At 44.5% G+C, this 25,393-nt stretch overlaps 1 protein-coding gene across 1 annotated transcript in view; it reads left to right on the top strand.

Moving 5' to 3' along the window:
* CCNY (cyclin Y) overlaps positions 1–25,393 on the top strand; it is a 598,774-nt gene that overhangs the window by 298,732 nt on the left and 274,649 nt on the right. Inside the window, exon 3 of the mRNA XM_030199560.1 lies at positions 16,858–16,892. Within this exon, the coding sequence (XP_030055420.1) occupies positions 16,858–16,892 (35 nt within the window). The remainder of the gene's footprint in view (positions 1–16,857; positions 16,893–25,393) is intronic.

Raw genomic sequence — 25,393 nt, 5'->3', positions numbered from 1 at the left:
TGACCCATGTACTTGAAGAAAAAAGTAAGTTTTCAGTTCCTTCTTGAATTGTGTTACATTTTGTAATGTACAAAGTTCAACGAGCAGAGTATTCTACAATTTTCGGCCTATAATATAAATAGGTAGAAGATCTGTATTCCTCCAATTGCACAAGGCGATGAGATGGTACATCTAGGAGGCTTTTCTGAGAGGATCTCATGGAACGTGTTGGCTGGTAAAATCTCAGAGTAGAACATAGAGTAGGAGAAGCATAATTATTAAAAGCCTTAAAAACAAGCAACAAAATCTTAAACTCAATATGGCATTGAGTAGGGAACCAGTGTAGTGATTTAAAAATTGAAGAAATATGACTAAAATGAGAAGTCCCTGTAATCATTCTAGCTATAGAATTTTGTGTAACCTGGAGCACTTTGAGAGAATTCTTTGTAATGCCCTTGAGAGAACCATTATAACAACCCATGAAAGGACAAATGATAGTTCAAACTATCTTACGAAAATGTAGTAACATGAATGGAATGGGCTAGTGGTTAGAGCACCAGTCTTGACTTCCAGAGGCGGCCAGTTCAAATCCCCCCTGCCACTCCTTGTGATATTGGGCAAATTACCTAACCCTCCATTGCCTCAGGTACAAAATTAGATTATGAACCCTTCAGGGACAGGTAAGTACCTACTCTAACTGAATGTAACTCACCTTGAGCTACTACTGAAAAAGGTGTGAGCAAAATCTAAAAAAATAAGGCTTAATTTGCTTAACTATTCTCAGTTTATAAAAAAAACTTTACGAATTACATTCATGGTGAGTGCAGAGTCCAACTGGCTCCTAATCTCATTCAAAATTGGAATCTCAACAGAATCCATCATAAATGAGCTAAGGAGCAGCAGTAATAGAAGAGCATGAAAAAAAGCAAAATTTGAGCTTTAGAAATATTCAATTTTAAATGATTAACCTTCACCCACTGAATCCTGTTAAAGTATAAATGCAACGTGGCAAAGCTGTCTTCAAAAGAATTTTCATCTGGGACCAGAAATTATATATCATCTGCGTAAGTTTATATCACAAGCCAAAACACCATAGTAAAGAACAAAGGGGAAGAAGAAAAAGATTAAAAAGCACTGCAGAGAGACATGAGCCCTGAGGCACTCCTGCTAAGCAAGATACAGTGTCAGATTTTTCTGTGCCCTCAAATACACAAAACTTTCTCTCTGCTAAAGAAGATTGAAACCAGCACAACAGGGTGTCTGCTAATCCAACAGCCTGTAGTGATTGATTAAAATGTCATGATTGATGGTGTCAAAGGCTGCTGATATACACATAAAACTTAATCTCTCTCTCTCTCTGCCAATTTTGGGGCACAGACCATAGACATCTGCCCAGCATCAATCCTACTATCCAACTACTGCGGTTGCTGTTGAAACCCACTCCACCCTTGATCCTGAACTCTTTGCCATTTATGGGGTCCATACCATAGAGGTCTGTCCGACATTGCATTATATTACATTACATTACAATATACTTCTATACTGCTGATACCTTCAGGTTCTTAGCGGTTTATAATAATTTAAAAAAAATCAAGACAGACTCTTGGAAAGCAAAAAACAGAGGGCCCCTTTTGCTAAGCCGTGTATTTTAGTTACATTTGTACCCTGCGCTTTCCCAATCATGGCAGGCTCAATGCAGCAGGCAATGGAGGGTTAAGTGACTTGCCCAGAGTCACAAGGAGCTGCCTGTGCCGGGAATCGAACTTAGTTCCTCAGTTCCCCAGGACCAAAGTCCACCACCCTAACCACTAGGCCACTCCTCCTACACGTGCCCAACGCGCGCCAAATTGGAGTTACCGCCCAGTTACCGCGTGGCCGTTGCTGTAATTTCAATTTTGGTGCGTCTGCAAAATTATTTTTATTTTCAGACGCGTGCCAAGTGGCATCTGACGCGCATACGTCATTATCTCCCAAATTCTTTACCGCTAGGTCTATGGCTGGCGGTAAAGTCTCAGACCCAAAATGGACGCGCGGCAAATTTGATTTTGCTGCACATCCATTTTCAGGGGGGGGGGGGGGAAGAGTGCTTTTTTACAGGTGCGCTGAGAAATGATTCTGTGCGCACCCAAAACCCGTGCCTACACTACCGCAAGCCATTTTTCAGCACGCCTTTGTGAAAGGACCCCAGAGAATCTTATTCATAAACTTTTAATAAACTTCTTAAAAAGATAGGTTTTTACATTTTTCTTGAATTGAATAAAGATAACTGAGCAGCAAAACAAATATTAAAAACACTCCAGGACCTCAATGCTTGAACTGTAAGAAGTCTAATAAACATTTTAAATCTCTTTACTCCCTTCATAGATGGAAGGATGAAAAGTGAATTATGAAATGATCTTCTATCCCTAATATTAGAAGTAAATTCCATATGATCCATTATATAAATTGGACATTCACCATTTAGGATCTTATATAGAAAACAAAACAATTTGAACATAATCCTCGCCTCTGTAGGCAACCAATGTAATTCAACAAAATATGAAGAAATTTTATCCTGCTTTTGTAGTGAAAAAATTAATCGGATTGCAGTGTTCTGAATTGTTTGCAGTCGCCGGATAGCTTGTCTAGATGCACCCAAATAGATAAGACTACAATAATTCAACTTGGACAAAAGCAGCGCCTGTACCAGTAATCTGAACAGGTCAGATTCAAAATACTTTCGTATGTGTCTTAAATACCTCAAGAGAAAGAAAGAGCTCTTAGAGCATTGAGTTGAGAGTCAAGGGATAAATTCTGGTCAACATAAACCCCCCTGTATATTTATAACAGAAGAAAGTGAATACCTAGGTCTTTGTTTACTAAGCCGTGCTGTAGGTGCGCAAACTATTTAGCGTGCGCTAACACTAGAGACACCCATAGGAATATAACGGGTATCTCTATCATTAGTGCGCGCTAAAATGTTAGTGCACCTACAGCAGAGTTAACACTGTAATATCATTGTAACCCTCTCTAGTAAGTTCCAAACCTATAGAATGTAAGAAAATATTAAACTGTGTAAGTGACATAGGAGATCCCTGCGGGAGTTCACAAGGATTTTTCCAACTATCCAATAACTTTCTTTGTATGACCTAGAAACCAAAAATCCTCTAATCCACTTCAGTGCACGGAGTGGAGGAGTGGCCTAGTGGTTAGATCACCAGTCTTGCAATCCAGAGGTGGCCGCTTCAAATCCCTCTGCTGCTCCTTGTGATCTTGGGCAAGTCACTTAACCCTCCATTGCCTCAGGTGCAAACTTAAATTGTGAGCCCTCCTGGGACAGAGAAATAATCAGAATACCTGAATGTAACTCACCTTGAGCTACTACTGAAAAAGGTGTGAGCAAAATCTAAAATAGATAAAATACATTGCCATCAATACCTATATGATTAAGTTCAGAAAGCAAAATATCATCTGCCAGATTAGAAGCTAACAATAGATCAAACTGTAGGATTAAACCCTTACCATTTTGTCATAGTATGTGCCAAACAGTGTCATAAATGCACACAATAACTGTTTCCGTACTATGCCATGTTCGAAAGCCTGATTGGATAAAGCAGAGAACGTCATGTTGCATCAAGTATGAATTAAGCTGATTATAAACTAAGGGGTCATTTTACTAAGGTGTGCCAAAAAATGGTCTGCACTATTGTAGACGCATGTTTTGGACACACACAGGTCAATTTTTCAGCACACCTGCAAAAAAGGCTTTTTTCGGGGGCTGAAAATGGACATGCGTCAAAATGAAAATTGGCGCGCATCCATGTTGGCCCTGAGACCTTACTGCCATCCATTCACTTAGCAGTAAGGTCTCACACGTTAACCAGGCGGTAATCAGCACGCATACAATGCCGATTACTGCCAGGTTAGCATCGCGCGCTGGAAAATAAAATATATTTTCTGGCATGCATACTGGACGCATGTAAAAAAATAAAATTACCGCCCTGGTCACATGGTAGCTGGGCAGTAGTTCCGGATTGTCACATGGTGCCAGAAATGGTATTCAAACTGACGAGTCGGAGAAACTGAATGAAATCTCTATAAACCTAGAGGATGTAATAGGGCAATTTGACAAATTGATGAGTAGCAAATCTCCTGGACCGGATGATATTCATTCCAGAGTACTGATAGAATTGAAAAATGAATTGGCGGAACTATTGTTAGTAATATGTAATTTATCTTTAAAATCAAGTGTGGTACCGGAAGATTGGAGGGTAGCCTATGTAACGCTGATATTTAAGAAAGGTTCCAGAGGGGATGCGGGAAATTATAGACCAGTGAGCTTGATGTCGGTGCTGGGCAAAATGGTAGAGACTATTATAAAGAACAAAATTACAGAGCATTTTCAAAAACATGGATTAATGAGAGAAAGCCAACATGGATTTAGTGAAGGGAAATCTTGCCTCACTAATCTATTACATTTCTTTAAAGGGGTGAACAAACATATGGATAAAGGAGAGCCGGTTGTATCTGGATTTTCCAAAGGCGTATGACAAAGTACCTCAAGAAAGACTCCAGAAGAAATTGGAGAGTCATGGGATAGGAGGTAGTGTCCTATTGTGGTTAAAAACTGGTTAAAGGATAGAAAACAGAGAGTAGGGTTAAATGGTCAGTATTCTTAATGGAGAAGGGTAGTTAGTGGGGTTCCCCAGGGGTCTGTGCTGGGACCGGTTCTTTTTAACATATTTATAAATGATCTAGAGATGGGAGTAACTAGTGAGGTAATTAAATTTGCCAATGACACAAAGTTATTCAAAATTGTTAAATCGCAAGAAGATTGTGAAAAATTACAAGAAGACCTTACGAGACTGGGAGACTGGGCGTCTAAATGGCAGATGATGTTTAATGTGAGCAAGTGCAAAGTGATGCATGTGGGAAATAGGAACCCAAACTATAGCTACGTAATGCAAAGTTCCACATTAGGAGTCACTGACCAAGAAAGGGATCTTGGCGTTGTTGTTGATGATACGTTGAAACCCTCTGCTCAGTGTGCTGCGGTGGCTAAGAAAGCAAATAGAATGTTAGGTATTATTAGGAAAGGAATGGAAAACAAAAGTGAGGACGTTATAATGCCTTTGTATTGGTCCATGGTGCGACCGCAACTCGAATAGTGTGATCAATTCTGGTCACCACATCTCAAAAGAGATATAGTAGAATTAGAAAAGGTGCAGAGAAGGGTGATGAAAATGATAAAGGGGATGGGACGACTTCCCTATGAGGAAAGGCTGAAGTGTCTAGGGCTCTTCACCTTGGAGAAAAGACGGCTGAGGGGAGATATGATAGAGGTCTATAAAATAATGAGTGGAGTGGAATGGGTAGATGTGAATCGTTTGTTTATTCTTTCCAAAAATACTAGGACTAGGGGGCATGCAATGAAGCTACAAGGTAGAAAATTTAACACAAATCAGAGAAAATTTTTCTTCACTCAACATGTAATTAAACTCTGGAATTCATTGCCAGAGAATGTGGTAAAGGCAGTTAGCTTAGCGGGGTTTTAAAAAGATCTGGACAGTTTCCTAAAGGAAAAGTCCATATAACATTATTAAATTGACTTGGGGAAAATCCACTGCTATTTCTGAGATAAGCAGCATAAAATGTATTGAACTTTTTCAGGATCTTGCCAGGTATTTGTGACCTGGATTGGCCACTGTTGTAAACAGGATGCTGGGCTTGATAGACCCTTGGTCTGTCCCAGTGTGGCAATACTTATGTACTTATGGGCACACATAGGTGCCTATGCGGCTTAGTAAGAGGGCCCCTAAGCTCTCCATTAATTTAGTGAAAAAAGGTATTGATGCAACCAGTCTGTAGTTAGAAATTGAACCACTAGACTCTTTCAAATCCATCATAATGGGTGTTATTATAATTTCTCCTAATCCTTCTGGAAAGAGTGCTAACATAAGCATATACTGAATCCAATGAAACAATATAGTCAGAAACTCAAAAGGAAGTTTATTCATCAAAGAAGGTGGAAAAGGGTCCAATATACAGTGTGATTTAGAATATTTATGGAACAGTGATTTAAATAATGTCCAATCAATAGGCAGAAAATCCGTCCAATTCCCTATCGGCCACTATTTCAAGAGAACTAATTGTAACATTCTATCTTTCAGTCTGCATTAAATTTAAGAGTTTATCCTGAAAATAAGCTGCAAATTCGACAGCTGTAGGAGTTAATAGTACCATCTAATTGAGTGAGATGGGAAGTATCAGATAATCTAATGACTAGTTGGAAAAGAACTTTTACATTAATTAGATCAGTACCAATCAACTTAGAATACCACAGCTTTCTTTTAGTAATCAAAGCAGTTTTGTAAATAGTGTTTGCCTGTTTCCACTATCTTTTTAAATCTAGATCTAAAGATTTCTGCCACTTCCCCTCAAGTCTCCTGCATGTTTGTTTTAATCCAGTTCTGAGTCAAACCATTTGTTACTCTCACCTATAATCTTAGTCTTTGTATGCATTGGTTCGATTTCAGCTAAAACCTTCACACAAAATGCCTTCCAGCTAGCATCAAAATTCACAGGAGAATTGGTTATTGAAAATTGATGAAATTGAGACCAGAATTTAGTTGAATCAGTTTTCCCTCAGGACATATATTTCTTCTTGGCTTATATTTCCGTTATCTGCTCTTCTCCCAATTAATTGTAAACTTAAGCATATAATGATCTGACCCAACAGTAGGAGACCAAGAAATCTGAGCTAGCTGTATAAGTGAGAGTAGTGTATCAGAAACAGTAAAAGCTAATAAATCTAAATGATATCCTCTATTATGTGTCACTTGGGAATGTGAAAAAGAATAGTTTACTGATGATAAAAAAGAATCCAATTCAACCACCTTAGAATCCATTATATTCTCCAAATGAACATTAATATCCCCAAGCAATATATTAAACTGGGAGTGAATCGAGTTCCCAAGAACAAACTCATAAAAAGTATTCTTTGCCTTTTGATAATGGCCTGGAGGACAATAAAATAAAATAGCTATAAAATCATCTTTTAAAGTATCATCTTTAGAATGACATGCTAAAATTTCCAAATCAGCTGACATAAATGACTTCAATACAGTAAATGTAAATACATCGCGAAATATCAAAGCAATGCCTCCTCCCCATTTCCCATCCCTAGCTAATGAGACTACCTTATATCCCACAGGGCATATATCGTTTAAAATTGGATTAGATGAAGAATGTAACCATGTCTCAGTTATAAACACACAGCCAGGTTGAGATTCCCCCAACCAATCTTTCACTAAACTTGTCTTATTACAAAGCAAATGGGCATTAATGTAGTAGCAAGGGAAGGGAATATATGAATTTGAGATAACCTCTATTGGTCTAAACCGAAGGTTTGAGTATTCATTTGGAGGGACTAGGTCAAACGCCTTTCTAGGCAAAAGATTGTATCTTGGATGCGATAAGAAGTAGTTTGGATGGTTTACAGTTAAAGACCTTACAAAACAGTTCCATCCCAGCAAGTACACCAATAAATACAGATGGAATTCAAAAGCATCCAGTTTGATCAGTATAGTAAAAAACAAAATAGTAGTAATAAAGATAACGACACACAGAAGAACAAAAAAAAAAACCCCAAAACCTCCGCATAGGTGAATTGAAGTGGATAATCACAGCGGGGGTGACATGGAGGATGATGCAGAACAAAAACATCCAATGGACTAAAAAAGATAAGCCACACAACAATTATACCCTGAAAAAAATACCACAGTAGGAGGCTACAAACTCGCCTAAAGTATCTCAGATCACAGCAGCATCTTACTGAATAAAACATTTCTAAATATTTATTTTATTTTATTTTCTGCATTTGTATCCCACATTTTTCAATTGCTATTATTTCAATGTGGCTTACAAATGTATTAGAGTAGTTACATTCGGTGAGCTGATCTGTGTCACTGGTATAGGGTCATATATGTTAGTTGTATGTTGGTGGGGAACGGTGGTTGGGTTATCCACCGAATTGTCCACAAAGATTCCAGCAAAGAAACTGTAGTGCTTTAAGAACTTTCTCTTGAGTAAAGCACAGCTTCTGACTTCAGCACTCAGGGTGGAGCAAGCTCCCACACTCCACCTCCCTGAGAAAGATGGAACAGCTGAGACAGGGTAACAAACAGTGCACTGAGATTCCAGCACAGAAACCTCTGGAGCTACTGTTGAGGCTCACTCTAGCTATGAAGTCATTTAAGTTTTGTTTTAATTTGATTCCATTTCTGTATAGGAATCCTCTGTGTTTATCCCATTCATTCTCAAATTCTGTCACTGTTTTTGTCTTCACAATCTCCCAGCATCCCTACCCTTCTGGTTGGGTTTTTCCTGAATTTGTACTACTATGCTTTCCTTGTTCCTACTCTGAATCAATAAACATATTAAAAAAAAAAAGTTAAAAGAAATCAGAGGGTAGAGCTAAATGGCTATTACTCTCAATGGGGAGAGGTGGACAGTGGAGTAGCCCAGGGTTCTGTACTGGGAGTGGTGCTATTTAACATATTTATTAATGGCTGGAAATGGGAATGATGAGTGAAGTAATTAATTCTTCAGATGAGACAAAACTATTCAAACTTTCTGAGAAGTTCTGAAAGAAGAGTCCATTTCTCTGGTAAGAGAACATTATTTTGCTCTGTGCTTTGGGAACTCAGGGGTCCTTTTACAAAGGCGTGCTGAAAAATGGCTTGCGGTAGTGTAGGCGCAGGTTTTGGGCGTGCAACGATTCATTTTTTAGTGTGCTTGTAAAAAAAGGCCACTTTTTTTGCCAAAAATGGATGTGCGGGAAAATCAAAATTGCTGCGCATCCATTTTGGATCTGAGACCTTACCGCCAGCCATTGACCTAGCGGTAAAGAATCTGGGTGGTAATGACCTACGTGCATCAAATGCCACTTGGCGCACATATTTTTTGTGCGCCAGAAAATAAAAAATATTTTTCAGATGCGCATAGCGGACATGTGCCAAAATTGAAATTACCGCAAGGGCTACGCAGTAACTAGGCGGTAACTCCAATTTGGCGCATGTTCGACTCACCTAGGTGCCTAAATGGCTTAGTAAAAGGGCCCCTTAAAGATTGGGTTTTAAAGGAGGAATTGTAAGTTATTGATAGGCAGAATAAAAAAAAAAGAAAGAAAAAGCAAACTCTCCAGCTTATAATCAAAAGAGAAAAACGCCTATATTTCGACCCAAATCGGGAGATGGGCGTTTTTCTCGCAAAGGCGCCCAAATCGGTATAATCGAAAGCTGATTTTGGGCGTTTCCAACTGCACTCTGTCGCGGAAACGAATAAAGTTGACGGGGGCGTGTCGGAGGCTTGTTGGAGGCGGGACTGAGGCGTGGTTATCAGCCGAGGAGAGATGGGCGTCTGTAGCTGATAATCGAAAAAAAGGCGTTTTTACCACGATTTTGGGTCACTTTTTTTGGACCCTTTTTTTTCACGAACAAGTCCCAAAAAAGTACCCCAACTGCCCAGATGACCACTGGAGGGAATCGGGGATGACGTCCCCAGACTCCCCCAGTGGTCACTAACCCTCTCCCACCAAAAAACCCCCCACTTTTTTCCCAGCCTGTATGCCAGCCTCAAATGCCGTACCCACCTCCATGACAGCAGTATGTGTTTGATCCTCTCACAGCCTTTCCCTGGGTCAGATGTGGCTCTCGGGTGCATTACAGGGTCACATCAGCATTGCATAGTGGTGGGTGTAGGGTATTGGGCTCCGTGATTTCATTAGCTTGTGTTACAGTCTCACGATGTTGGTAGTTGGTAGTTGGTAGGCTCTTCTCCCATGGTGCTTTTCCCCCTGCCTACTGGGTCAGAGTGTGCCCTATTGTGTTTCCTGTTGTAGTCCATGCGGTAGTGGCCATTTTTGTAAGCCAGTTTTAGTTCCCTTTCCTGTGTTAGCCACGTTAGACAACTTAGTTCTTCCCTTGAATGTGGCTGAAAAAGGGCATTGTACAGCATTCTGCCAGCTCTGACCTACTGCTAATCTCAGTACCAGGGAGACTCGTTGCCAGTGGGGCACTACCTCTGATCTGCAGTTAACTGTGAGTAAACGTGCTTATTCCAATAAAGGACGTTTTCGGAGAGATTAGTCTTCAGGTGTCAACTGGTGTGCCAATGTTATACAGCAGCAACAAGTCCTAGAGGCCTGCGTGTATGCAGGTCCCTGGAACACTTTTAGTGGGTACCGCAGTGCACTTCAGCCAGGTGGACCCAGGCCCATCCCCCCCCCCACCTGCAACACTTGTGCTGGTAAATGGGACGCCTCCAAAACCCACTGTACCCACATGTAGGTGCCCCCTTCACCCCTAAGAGCTATGGTAGTGTTGTACATTTGTGGGTAGTGGGTTTTGGGGGAGGGGGGTTGGGAGCTCAGCACCCGTGGTAAGGGAGCTATGCATGTGGAAGCTTTTTCTGAAGTCCACCGCACTGACCTAGGGTGCCCAGTTGGTGTCGTGGCATATCAGGGGGGCCAGTGTACTACCAATCCTGGCCCTTCCCACGACCAAATGGCTCAGATTAGGACGTTTTTGAGCTGGGCGTTTTTAGTTTCCATTATCGCTAAAAGAAACAAACGCCCAGCTCAAAAACATCCATTTTTTCGAAAATACGGTTCGGCCAGCCCCTTCACGGACCCGTTCTCGGAGATAAACGCCCATGGAGATAGGCGTTTGCGTTCGATTATGCCCCTCCACATCAACTAGTCTCTATACTCTTTCCCCTCTAGTTTTAAAACTTGAACTTTGTACCACAGCATTAACAGATAGCCTCTAACAGGCACAGCAGGGCCTAGTTCAGTCGTAGGGAAATAAAAAAAAAAAAAAGACAGAGAGAAGCAAGCATTATTAACTAGTTTCCATTGAGAGGCATAATCGAACGGCGCCGGCCATCTTCGGGGCCGGCGCCGTAAGTGGGCGGAGACAACTGTATTTTCGAAAAAGATGGCTGGCTATTTTTTATTTTTATTTTTTGCTAATACGGTTGGGCCTGGCCAAATGTCAGAGTTCGCCGGGCTTGATATGGCCGGCATCGGGTTTCGGCCATAATGGAAAATAATGCCGGCATCGGGTTTCGGCCATAATGGAAAATAATCTCAAACCTGGCCAAATCCAAGGCATTTGGTCCTGGGAGGAGCCTGCATTTGTAGTGCACTGGTCCCCCTGACATGCCAGGACACCAACCGGGCACCCTAGGGGGCACTTCTAAAAATTAAAAAAATAAAAATAAAAATAGCTCCCGGGTGAATAGCTCCCTTACCTTGGGTGCTGAGCTCCCCAAATCCCCCCCAAAACCCACTCCCCACAACTCTACACCATTACCATAGCCCTTATTGGTGAAGGGGGCACCTACATGTGGGTGCAGTGGGTTTGGGGGGGGGGGGGTTGGAGGGCTCCCATTTACCACCACAAGTGGGGGGGGATGGGCCTGGGTTCACCTGTCTGAAGTGCACTGCACCCACTAAAAACTGCTCCAGGGACCTGCATACTGCTGTCATGGAGCTGGGTATGACATTTTAGGCTGGCATAGAGGCTGGCAAAAAAATGTTTTTTAATTTTTTGGGGTGGGAGGGGTTTGGTGACCACTGGGGGAGTAAGGGGAGGTCATCCCCGATTCCCTCCGGTGGTCATTTGGTGAGTTGGGGCTCCTTTTTGAAGCTTGGTCGTGAATAAAAAGGGACCAAGTACAGCCGGTGAAATGCTCTACAAGCCTGGCTTTATTTTTTCATTATTGGGCAAAGCCGGCCATCTCGTGAGCATGCCCCCGTCCCTCCCCATCCTGCCTTCACTACCCTACCGACACGCCCCCTTGATATTTCGCCGGCTCTGCGACGGAAAGCAGTTGAACCCGGCCAAAATCGGCTTTCGATTATACCGATTTGGCCGGGTTCAGGAGATCGTCGGCCATCTCCCAATTTATGTCGGAAGATTGCCGGCGATCACTTTCAAAAATGAGCTGGATAGTGTACAACCCTTTTCCTATAAACTGAAACTTTTTGTAGAGGTAGAAAAATTTCCCATAGTTCTAAACTGAAAATGTTTCTAGAGGTAGAAACTTAACAACCAAAGAGTATTGATAGAACTGAAGAATGAATTTCCAGAACTATTGTTAGTAATAGGAAATATATCTTTAAAATCAAGCATGGTACCGGAAGACTGGAAGGTGACCAATGTAATGCCGATTTTTAAAAAGGTTTCCAGAGGTGATCTGGGAAATTACAGACCAGTGAATCTGACGCCAGAGCTGGGCAAAATGGTACAGACTATTATAAAGGACAAAATTACAGAGCACATTCAAAAGCATGAATTAACGAGACAAAGCCAACATGGATTTAGTGAAGGGAAATCTTGCCTCACCAATCTATTACATTTCCTTAAAGGGGTGAACAAACATGTGGATAAAGTTGAGCCGGTCGATATTGTGTATCTAGATTTTCAAAACGAATTTGACAAAGTACCTCATGAAAGACTCCAGAAGAAATTGGAAAGTCAAGGGATAGGAGGTAGTGTTCTGTTGTGGATTAAAAACTGGTTGAAGGATAGAAAACAGAGAGTGGGGTTAAATGGTCAGTATTCTCAATGGAGAAGGGTAGTTAGTGGGGTTCCACATGGGACTGTGTTTGCACTGCTGCTTTTTAACATATTTATAAATGATCTAGATATGGGAATAACTAGTGAGGTAATTAACTTTGCCAATGACACAAAGTTATTCAAAGTTGTTAAATCGCAAGAGGATTGTGAAAAATTACAAGAGGACCTTACAAGACTGGGAGACTGAGCATCCAAATGGCAGATGATGTTTAATGTGAGCAAGTGCAAAGTGATGCATGTGAGAAAGAGAAACCCGAACTATAGCCATGTGATGCAAGGTTCCATATTAGGAGTAACCGACCAGGAAAAGGATCTAGGAATCATTGTTGACAATACTTTGAAACCTTCTGCTCAGTGTGCTGCAGCGGTAAAGAAAGCAAATAGAATGTTAGGCATTATTAGGAAAGAAATGGTGCGACCGCACCTTGAATACTGTGTGCAATTCTTGTTACTGCATCTCAAAAAAGATATAGTGGGAATAGAAAAGATACAGAAAAGGGCAACGAAGATGATAAAGGGGATGGGACGACTTCCCTATGAAGAAAGGCTGAAATAGATAGGACTTTTCAGCTTGGAGAAAAGACGGCTGAGGGGAGTTATGATAGATGTCTATAAAATAATGAGTGGAACGGGTAGACGTGAATTGCTTGTTTACTCTTTCCAAAAATACTAGGACTAGGGGGCACGCAATTAAGCTACAAAGTAGTACATTTAAAACGAATCGGAGAAAATATTTCTTCACTCAGCGTGTAATTAAACGCTGAAAATCGTTGCCAGAGAATATAGTAAAAGCAGTTAGCTTAGCGGGGTTTTAAAAAAAGGTTTCGAAAGCTTCCTAAAAGAAAAGTCCATAAGCCATTATTAAAATTGACTTGGGGAAAATCCACTGCTTATTTCTAGGTTAAGCAGCATAAAATATATTGTACTGTTTTGGGATCTTGCTAGATACTTATGACCTGGATTGGCCACTCATGGAACAGGATACGGGGCTTGATGGACCTTCGGTCTGACCCAGTATGGCAACACTTATGTACTTATGTTAAATTGCATGCAGACTGTGAGAAATTGCATGAAGATTTAAGATTGCAAAACTGGGCATCGAAATAGCAGATGAAATTTAATGTGGACAAATGCAAAGTGTTGCACATTGGGAAGAATATTCCAAATCATAGTTACTTGATGCTATGTTTCACTTTGAGTCACCACCCAGGGAAAAGATCTAGATGTCATCATGGACAATACATTGAAATGTTCTGCTCAATGTGCCAAAAAAGCAAACATAATGCTAGAAATGTTTAGAAAAGGGATGGTAAATAAGACCAGGAATACTATAATGCCTCTGTATTGCACCATGGTATAACCTCACATGGAGTATTGTGTGCAGTTATAGTCACCGTATCTCAAAAAAGATATAACAGAATTAGAAAAGGTTCAAAGAAGGGTGACCAAAATGATAAAGGGGATGAAATTCCTCTCATATGAGGAAAGGCTTAAGAGGTTCAGTCTCTTCAGCTTGGAGAAGAGGCGGCTGAGAGGGGATGTGATAGAGGTCCCCATATTCTGAGTGGAGTTGAATGGATAAACGTGAATCAAATATCTTCTCTTTGAAGAAGTACAAAGACTTGGAGACATTCCATGAAGTTACATGTTAATACTTTTAAAACATATAGGAGAAAATATCTTTTCATTCATCAAGCCCTGGAACTCGTCAGAGGATCTGGTAACAGCAGTCAGCGTTTGTGGGTTTAAAAAAAGTTTGGACAAGTTCCAAGAGGAGAAGTCAATAAGCTGCCTTCGGGCTGCTTTGCTTAACCAGCATATCCTCTTGTTTTCCTGTGCTTTACAAGAGGTTGCTGTACCAGCATTTTAAACACACTTGTTTGGTTACAGAGAGTTTGATTGTAAACCCTGAGGCAGGTGGGTAGTGCCGCTGAAACATGGACCGTGACGGGTCCTTCTACTCAAGCTGCAAATAAAGTGTTGGATCGTCCTTTGGCCAGCCTCTACTTTCTCTTGCTTGTAACAAATGGGGAGCAAATGTATTTACATGTGGAGTAATGTATAGAGAAGAAATGCATTAACATTTGGATCAGCTGCATTGGTTTTCCGTTACTTGACTGTAGAAATGTGTGCTTCCTATATGGGAAAGGTCCGTACATGTAAAAATGATTGGTCTGATTTTGAATTCTGTGGAAGTGTTACTTGCTGACGAGGCCATCTAATGGAGCTTACAGTTTTGGTCTGTGAGCTGAAAATATCAGCTGAGCTTAGCCATGCTGGTGTTAGTGGTGGTTGGGGGAGGGGGAAGAAGAAGCGGAGGGCATGGTGACAGGAGGAGTGAGTGAGGAAAGGTGATGAGGTGGCGGGTTGGGATTGGTGGGTTAAGTTGCTGGGAAGATAAGGGAAAACAATTTTCTGGGTTGTTTTGGTGGGCAAGTGTTCTTTTGTTGAGAGGGTGGTGAGTTGGTGGAGCAGGTGATCAGTGGAGGTGGTTACCCACCCTGCCCGCCCTTCTGTGTCTGCTGGGGTTTCTTGGGGGTGCTGGTGGTGGGGGGGGAGTTGGTCACAGCTAGTGGTGGGTGGAATTATGGGGAATTGTGATACTGTTGAGGAGACCTTGAAGGTGGGAATTGGGTTAAGGACGAGAATATACTTCATTGTGTGCTGCACCACCACAAGTATTTGGCTGGTCCTGCATCACCACAGACTTGTGGGTTGCGTGATATGTGTACTGTCAAGTGATTCATGAGGCTAGTTCAGGACTGACTGGCTTCAGGTCTGGGGAAAAGATCTTTTTTATGGGATATGGTTTGTGTTATTGATTTGGCAATATTGTTATGCTGTATTGTTAATAAAGTTGCATCCTCTTAATTTTGCCAGACATAGCGTTGCGTAATTTATAGTCTGGGTATGTGGTCAGGAGCATGGCGTGGTGGTGCGAATGCTGATATTGTGACTACTTTCTTACCCATGGACAGCTGAAGAGCATTGATCAGTCATGCAGACCAGTTACTGTGTATTACAGCTCCAAGACATTCATTTTCCAAGCACACACCCAATCATGTAATAATTTCATTACCACAGAACATCTTAGCTAATGCTAAAGAGCACATGATTCCAGTTGTGCAAGCAGTAGTGGAGACTATCCCACCTGAGTCAGAAGAGCCACAGGCAATTTGGCAGTGCCTAAACCACCTCAGTGCAAGGTTGGATATGGATTTTGGTTTAATTACTTGCTTATCAAGGGAGGTTGCAGACAAGCACAGTGGATAATTCCGTGCACCTGGGGTTTTATTTATTTTTAGATTTAGCTCATATCTTTTAATTGGTAGGAAGATTTACATTCAGATGCAATAGTAGACATATCCCTATCCCTAAAGGACTTACAATCTAAGGGCTAAATTTACCATACCTGATTGTTGTCAGAGTGGGCTGTTTACTAGCTGAGCACGTAACATACATTAACGCATTGATCTGTGTTAATAAATCTAGCCGTAGAATGTGAATTATCTTGAGCAAGTTCATAAGAAATTCAGTGTGATTGAACCATGACTTCTCTGGTTCTTAGCATGCTGCTCGAACTAGGCTACTCTCCCACTCTACAGCAAAGCAAACCTGCAGAAGGGCATCTCTGTCCTGCTCAGCAAGACACTGTATCTGCAGTAAATCACATTTCAAGGAAAGTGAGCTTTTCTAAATTGCCAACCTGACAATATATTTTGTTGCCAAAGGTTTTTATAGAATAAACACACACGCACACACACTTTGAAAAGAAAATGGATTGTGAGGTTGGCAAAGGAATGTTAGAAAAATTAACTTTCCTTGAAATGTGATGTCCTGCAAATACAGTGTTCCTGCTTAGCAGGGCACAATTCTGTCTTGATCTGGCAACGCGAACATCTGTTGCAAAAAACCATAGACAATCCTTCAATTACTCCAGCTTTAGAAGAGCATTTAAACATCTCCACCAACAACCTGAACCCCCAAAAGATCTTGATTTGTTTTCGATGGTAAGATTGATACTAAGTAACGATGATTATGACATCCAATGGAGATCGGGTCACTGGAGTTTTACCACGTGTCATCACGTGAAATATAATTTTGTGACATCATTTTATAAGGGAATATTTCTGCTGTTTCGTTTGCAAGGGACCTACCCTTCTGTGGTTGCTGCATTGATAGATGTCTTACTCTCTGAATATGTTTATTCATTTTAGACAAAAAGTTATCTTATGTTTCTGTTGTGTTTTCACAGTGAGAGAAAAACGAAAGAGTCTCTACATAAACCACGTAAGTACAGTTTTGTTATAAAATCATTCTGCATGTATGGTAAGCATAAAACAGTATGGAGTGAACTGTAAGTGTCCCTTGACACGTTCTGATTCTGTATAGAGCTAAGGGCTCAGAATACCTGCTCAGCTCTCTGTAATTATCCTAGACATACTACCACATGTGCTAGAAACAGTATTATAGAATATCAATTGTTATGTTTCTACTATAACTGATGTACTGCGTCACTCAGTTTGACTGTATAAAGCAATCCAGCATATAAAAAAGTGGAGAAACAAGACCTCAGTTTAATATTTAACAGCTCTAGTTCACCAAGCTAGAGCACAATCACAACCATCACTAGTCAGAAAAACAAAATGTAAGCAGATAAAAACCCTATGGCCTGGCCATCCATGCCATCTACTCTCTCTGTCACTCTTTTAGTGATTCTAGGTACTTGTCCCAAGCTCTCTTGCATTCAGATACTCTTTTCGTCTGCACCACTTCCACTGGGAGGCTGTTCCACAAATCCACGAATTCAGTACCCTTTCCATGAAGTATTTCCTCAGGTTATTTCTGAGTCTATCCCCTTTCACCTTCATCCTATGTCTCCTCTTTCCAGAGTTTCCTTTCAATTGAAAGAGTCTCGCCTCTTGTGCATTTATGCCGCATAGGTATTTAAAAGTCTCTATCATATTTCTTCTCTCCCGCCTTTCTTCCAAAAAATATATATTGAGATCTTTAAGTCTGTCCCCATAGGCTGTATGATGAAGACCTCTGCCCATATTAGCAGCCACCCTCTGGACCGACTCCATCCTGTGTGTATTTTTTTGAAAGTGCGGTCTCCAGAATTGTACACAATATTCTAAATGAGGTCTAAATGCTGAAATGGCCAAAAATTGTCTTGAAAATGTATCTATAAAATTGAACAAAAAGAGTGATAACTGCAATAATATTAACAAGGAACAAACCAATAGTAATGTGCCCAAAATGTGCTTTCCAGTATCCAGCAGACAACAAAAAAGTCCTCGCTGTACTTATCTTCAAATATTCAGTGTCCAAATGACGCATGGCACTTCCCTCACAACCCAAATCCTTGTTTCGTAAATACTGCTTCAGGGGAACTTTTCTTGTTCCTTACTAGCAGGACTAACTTCTGGGCCTCAGTTTTGGGAGGCTAGGTTGAATGGAACCTAATTTATGTCCTGTAGGTGCTTAAATATAGGTATTCAGCGTCTTTTGGATATCCTTTTGAGTACAGTATTATTTGTTGTTACTTCAAATAGTCACTCTTCTGGCTGATTCCTATCAACCCATCACATAATTTTAAATCTGCACATAATTTTAAATCTGTTTTGCTTTATTTGCTTATTTTAAAGCTTTACTTGCCCTTTTCTAGAAATCTTGCATCAGTTCCAAACCATTCAGGCCCATATTCTGCTAAAATTCATAAGCATTTAAAATAGGGTTGCCAACTAAATCCAGATTTGCCCAACAGGGTTGATCCAGTCCTGGGCTTACCCCGTTGCATGCAGGGACTTATGGTTTTGATTTTCCCATTGGCTTCCCTAAGAAAAGCAAGGATACAAGTCCCTGCATGCATTTGGGTAAGCCCAGAACTGGATCAACTCTGTCGGATGAATCTGGATCATAGTTGGCAACCCTAATTTAAAATATGCATATGAAAATAAATCAGCATTTTAAAAGCCCACCTGCTTTATGATTGCAAAGGGATCCAGTGAAAAACAAAACAGTATATACAGGGGTAATATTATAACAGAGCACCTATAAAACTTTCCAAAAACATGCATATTTATATTAGAGAAGCAGCTTAGGTCTTTTATAAAATAGGTCCCCAGAAGTATCCCCAGGAATGTGAGATGCTGTTGCACAAACTTACACCTTCCATATCATCAAGCTGATCAATCCATAGACTGGTGGGTTGTGTCCATCTACCAGCAGGTGGAGATAGAGAGCAAACTTTTGCCTCCCTATATGTGGTCATGTGCTGCCGGAAACTCCTCAGTATGTTCTCTATCTCAGCAGGTGGTGGTCACACACAGCAGCAGCTCTGGCTAGGCCTCCAAGCCTAATCCTTAGGTTTTGTTGAGGCCTGGGGTTGAGGGCTCTTTTGAGCAAGTGCAAACCTGGTGGTGCCAGGTCCCTCCTTTTCTCCCCCCTCCCGCTGGCTCCGTTAAAAAAAAAAAAAAAAATTTTAAACGTCTTTAAAGGCGTTTATTTCGATGTTTATTTAAACGTTCATTGCAGCTACTCACTGGGACACCAGTTCGTTACAGCTCGGAGCGGCAAGCAGGTAATTTTACCTTTTTATAGCGGGCAGGGGGTTCCCCGATTCTTCTCCTCGTGGCATATGGCGTCGGAGGGCGAGGGCGCAAAAGGTCGCTCCCCGGATCGCTGGAGCGCTTCTAGAGGGGATGCGGGGGTTTTACAGCCTGATTCGCCCTTGATGGGTGACAGTTTAGTGACCGATGAATGTCCCGGTCCTTCCTCCGGCGTGGCGGTTTTTCCCGCCATAAACGCCCATCCCCCGCTCCTCGCCTCCGCCATCTTGGCCGGCCACGCGGCTCGGACGGCTTCTTCGTGGGCCGCCCTTGAGGTTGGAGACATTAATGCCATGAACGCCCTTAATTTGGGCGACGGCACAAAAGCGGCTAAAGTTAAGCGCCGTTCTTCCCGCGCGGCTCCTTCGCGGAGTTTCGCGCCGGACGCCATTTTGGATGCGCAGCATGTCTCTCCCCCGCTATTGCGAGCGCCGGTTGAGAGTGCGTCTAGGGCTGTTGCCCAGGCTGCGGAAGTGCACAGTCTGGGGGGTTTCTCCCCCGAGTTTGTTTTTCTGCTGCATCAGGCTTTCCTCATGCCAAACGCTGCCCCTGCTCCCTCGTCTGGTAAAGAGGTTGAGGTTCCCTGAGGTAACGCCCTCGGGTTGATTCCCAGGCCTTGGAGGACTTTGTCTCCTCCGATGTAGATGAGGGCAGCGTGTCTGAGGTCTCCCAACGGTCCTTTGCGGATTCCTTGGAGGAGATAGATCCCCGCTCGGATGGAGCGGATGACCCCTCTGCAGCGCGGCTTTTTAGCCCAGAGGATTTGCCCAACCTGTTGTTACAGGCCATGGACACTTTGAAGATTTCCTCTCCGGAGGACGTCTCTCCCTCAGCCCCTGTTGGCTCTGCCATTATGCTGGGGACGAAGCGCCCGCCTAGAACCTTCCACATGCATGATGCCATGCACACCTTAATTGCGGCTCAATGGGATGTCCCGGAAACGAGCCTTAAAGTGGCTAGGGCTATGTCCCGCCTCTATCCTTTGGCTGTGAGTGAACGTGAGGCCTATCTGTGGCCTACCGTGGATTCTTTAATCACTGCGGTGACTAAGAAAACGGCGTTGCCGGTGGAAGGTGGCACAGCCCTAAAGGACGCCCAAGACAGAAGATTGGAGGCGGCCTTAAGGTCGTCCTTTGAGGCAGCTGCTTTAAGTTTGCAGGCCTCAGTTTGCGGCTCCTATGTGGCCAGGGCGTGCCTGACTATGGTGCAGCGGGCTTCCCCCTCGGATCATTCCTTGAGGGCTGATTGGCCGGCCCTGGAATCGGGCTTAGCCTATTTGGCAGACTTGCTGTATGATGTCTTGAGAGCCTCAGCTAAAGGCATGGCTCAGACAGTCTCTGCGCGGCGGTGGCTTTGGCTGAAACATTGGTCTGCTGACCACGCCTCTAAATCCCGCCTGGCTAGATTGCCTTTTAAAGGCAAGCTGCTCTTTGGGGTCGAGCTGGACAAAATCGTGACCGATCTCGGCACGTCTAAGGGCAAGAAATTACCAGAGGTCAGGGCTCGGGCTAGTACTCGTCCCGGTACCTCCAGAGGACGGTTGCAGGAAGCCCGTCGGTACCGCCCGGGCAAGTCGGGTTCCTCTGCCCCCTCTTCCTTCAAGAGGAATTTCTCCCCCAAGCAGCATTCCTTTCGCAGAGACCGCCGTCCCGGAGGTGCTCCCTCCGGTCCTCCCCCAGGGTCTCGTACCCAATGACGGGGCCTTGGTCCACGCCCCAGTGCAGATTGGAGGACGGCTGTCCTCGTTTCTGGGCGAATGGACCACAATAACTTCAGACGCTTGGGTGCTGGAAGTCATCAGAGACGGCTACAAGCTAGAGTTCTGCCGACCCTTAAGAGACGGGTTTGTACTCTCTCCCGGCAAGTCTCCGGTCAAAGCTGTGGCAGTGCAGCAGACCTTGGACAACCTGATCCGCCGGGGTGCGGTCGTTCCGGTGCCAGAAAATCAGATTGGCAAGGGACGTTACTCCATTTCCTTTGTGGTACCAAAGAAAGGAGGTTTTGTCCGGCCTTTCCTCGACCTCAAAGGGGTCAATTGGGCCTTGAAAGTGCGGCACTTTCGCATGGAGACTCTCCGCTCTGTTATAGCGGCAGTGAAGGCAGGAGAGTTCTTGGCTTCCTTGGACATCAAGGAAGCGTACCTGCATATTCCCATCTGGCCTCATCCTGCGTTTTGCAGTCCTGGGACGACACTTCCAGTTCAGAGCCCTCCCTTTTGGGTTGGCTACTGCTCCGCGGAGCTTTTCCAAAGTAATGGTGGTCATAGCGGCCTTCCTGCGAAAGGCAGGAGTACAAGTCCATCCTTATCTGGACGACTGGTTGATCCGAGCCCCCTCTTATGCAGAGTGCGGCAAAGCTGTGGACCAGGTAGTTGCTCTTTTGAGCTCCCTGGGATGGATCATCAACTGGAAGAAGAGCCAGCTGCGCCCGACTCAGTCCCTGGAGTATCTGGGAGTTCGATTCGACACCCAAGTGGGCAGAGTGTTCCTGCCAGACAATCAGGCTCAGGTGGACTAGTTCCTAGTAGCCTCTCCTCTTCGGGCTTGGGACTATGTGCAGCTGTTGGGCTCTATGCCGGCCACGATGGAAGTAGTGCCCTGGGCCAGGGCTCATATGAGACCACTATACTCTCTCTGCTGCAGCGCTGGACTCCGTTGTCGGAGGATTATGCTGTGCGCCTTCCCTTGGACCCAGCAGTGTGCAAGGCGCTGAGCTGGTGGATGCAGACAGACAAGTTGTCTGCGGGAATGCCTCTGGTGACCCCAGAGTGGATTGTCGTCACGACGGACGCCTCGTTGTCGGGCTGGGGAGCCCACTGCTTGGGAAGGACTGCGCAGGGGCTCTGGTCTCCTGCAGAGGCAAAGTGGTCTATCAACCTCCTGGAACTCAGAGCCATTCGGTTGGCGCTTTTGGAGTTCATCCCGGTACTGGTGTTGAAGCCTGTACGGGTCCTGTCGGACAATGCCACGGCTGTGGCCTATGTCAACCGCCAGGGAGGTACCAAGAGCGCCCCTCTAGCCAAGGAGGCTATGAATCTTTGCCAGTGGGCAGAAGCGAACCTGGAGCAGCTTTCAGCGGCCCACATTGCCGGAGTCATGAATGTCAAGGCGGACTTTCTCAGTCGCCATACCTTGGAGCCCGGAGAGTGGCAGCTATCTGCTCAGGCGTTCTTGGACATCACGAAGCGCTGGGGCCAGCCGAGCCTAGATCTGATGGCGTCATCGGCCAATTGCCAAGTGCCGCGCTTTTTCAGCAGAGGACGGGACCCTCGATCCCTGGGAGTAGATGCTCTTCTCCAACAGTGGCCGACACAAGAGCTTCTCTATGTGTTCCCGCCCTGGCCCATGTTGGGCAGGGTGCTAGACCGGGTGGCAAAGCATCCCGGCAGGGTAATCCTGGTGGGTCCGGATTGGCCCAGACGTCCCTGGTATGCGGACTTGATCAGGCTCTCAGTCGACGATCCTCTGCGGCTGCCAGTGAAGCAGGGCCTGTTGCATCAGGGTCCCGTGGTGATGGAGGATCCCTCCCCCTTTGGTCTTACGGCCTGGCTATTGAGCGGCAGCGTCTGAGGAAGAAGAGCTTCTCAGACAAGGTCATCGCCACTATGCTGAGAGCGAGGAAGCGCTCTACTTCTACTGCTTACGCCAGGGTTTGGCGTATCTTTGCAGCGTGGTGTGAAGCAGGCTCACTTTCTCCCTTCACTGCTCCAATTTCTTCAGTGTTGGCGTTCCTGCAAGAAGGTCTGGAGAAAGGCCTGTCGCTCAGTTCCCTTAAAGTCCAGGTAGCGGCTCTGGCTTGCTTCAGGGGCCGCCTGAAGGGTGCTTCCCTGGCTTCGCAGCCAGATGTGGTGCGCTTTCTCAAGGGAGTTAATCACCTGCGCCCTCCTCTGCACTCAGTGGTGCCTGCGTGGAATCTCAACCTGGTGCTGAGAGCATTGCAGAAGCCGCCTTTTGAACCCTTGTCGAGGGCATCTCTGAAAGACCTGACGTTGAAAGCAGTCTTTTTGGTGGCTATCACTTCAGCCAGAAGAGTTTCCGAGCTCCAGGCGCTCTCATGTCGAGAGCCTTTTCTGCAGTTCACTGAGGCAGGAGTGACTATTCGCACAGTGCCTTCCTTCCTGCCCAAGATTGTTTCTCGCTTCCATGTGAATCAGCAGCTCTGTCTCCCTTCCTTTCGTAGGGAGGACTACCCAGAGGAGTACTCTGCTCTTAAATATCTGGATGTGAGACGGGTCATCATCAGATACTTGGAAGTGACCAATGATTTCCGGAAATCGGATCATCTGTTTGTCCTGTTTGCAGGTCCTCGTAAGGGTCTGCAGGCTGCTAAGCCTACAGTGGCAAGATGGGTCAAGGAATCCATTGCAGCGGCTTATGTGGCCGCAAGGAAGGTGCCGCCTATCCAGCTGAAGGCTCACTCCACGAGAGCTCAGGCGGCCTCGATGGCAGAGGCCGGATCCGTCTCCTTGGAAGAGATATGCAAGGCGGCAACTTGGGCTTCGGCTCATACATTCTCCAAGCATTACCGTTTGGCGGTGGCTGCACGGGCGGAGGCCCGGTTTGGAGCTTCAGTGTTGAGGTCAGGGATTTCAATGTCCCGCCCTGGGTGAGTACTGCTTCGGTACATCCCACCAGTCTATGGATTGATCAGCTTGATGATATGGAAGGTAAAATTATGTATAATCATACCTGATAATTTTCTTTCCATTAATCATAGCTGATCAATCCATAGCCCCTCCCAGATATCTGTACTGTTTTTATTCTGGTTGCATTTCAGGTTCAAGTTTAGTCTTCAGTTACTTAAGAAAGACTTCGTGTTCAAGTTTTTTCACTTGGATTCTTCAAGAGTTGAGACGAGTTTGTGTTACAGTGAGCTGCTGCATTCCTCTCCCCCCCGTTTTACGGGGCTGGATTGAGACATAAATTCTGCCGTCACTCCCTCCCGCTTCGTGCGGCTGTAGGGCAGCTTTGTACCCCTCCCGCTTCGGCGGTGTTAGGGTCAGTCAGCTCCTCCCGCGGTTGCGGTTGCAGGATAAGCCAGATCCCCCCGCATCGGCGGGTGTGGTGTCCCTCCCCCGCTCCGCGGGGATGAGCTGGACGGATTCCCCTCCCCCACTTGTGTGGGGATGAGCTGGGTTAATTCCCCTCCCCCGTTTCGGCGGTGGTGAGCTGGGCAGAGTGTCCCTTCGTGGGTGTAATTCTCTAAGTGCTGAGTCCTGCGGATGGAGCTTTGATATCGACATACTGAGGAGTTTCCGGCAGCACATGACCACATATAGGGAGGCAAAAGTTTGCTCTCTATCTCCACCTGCTGGTAGATGGACACAACCCACCAGTCTATGGATTGATCAGCTATGATTAATGGAAAGAAAATTATCAGGTATGATTATACATAATTTTACCTTCTCCGAGTCAAGTGCAAATGTGTGTATTCTATCCATCCACACGTGTTTTGCTGTCATTAGTGGCCGGAGTACACCTGAGTGAATTAAGTGCTGCTTCAGGCACGACCCAGGTGGGAGATGTCTTCGGCTGGCGGGGATTGGCATCCCCACCAGCAATGGTAATATTTTAGTGCAGTGGTGGGGCAGGGTAAAGAATATCAGGACCCTCCCCCCCCCCCCCAGCTCATTTTTGGGAACCCCCAAAAATGGATTTCTGGCTATGCCCTGATATGGTTTCACCCTTGCCCCACCCAACTTGTGACCACAGAAATGCTTATGCACAGTCCATGTGTAAGTGCGCGTGCTTTTGCTGCCTAGTGGTTAGTGCAGTGGACTTTGATCCTGGGGAACTGAGTTCGAGTCCCACTGCAGCTCCTTGTGACTCTGAGCAAGTCACTTAACCCTCCATTACCCCTGGTACAAAATAAGTACCTGAATATATGTAAACCGCTTTGAATGTAGTTGCAAAAACCTCAGAAAGGCGGTATATCAAGTCCAATTTCCCTTCCCTTCCCCCTAATCTCCCACTGTCCCCAGGAACACTATATTTTCCTGTTGGTAAAAGTACCCACACCACCAGGAACAACATGAAGCCGTGTGGACTTTTCTATTCACATAGAGACTGAGTAATTTTCAAAAGTGATTTGTGCGGTAAAACACTTTGAAATTATCCTTTGTTTGTTGTGTGTATGAATCACTGACCTATCTACGGGTGGGCTCAGGCCCACCTAGCAGCT

The sequence above is a fragment of the Microcaecilia unicolor genome, chromosome 1 (genome assembly GCF_901765095.1).
Source record: "Microcaecilia unicolor chromosome 1, aMicUni1.1, whole genome shotgun sequence".
NCBI lineage: Eukaryota > Metazoa > Chordata > Amphibia > Gymnophiona > Siphonopidae > Microcaecilia > Microcaecilia unicolor.
This window is presented reverse-complemented; position numbering and strand designations above follow the sequence as displayed.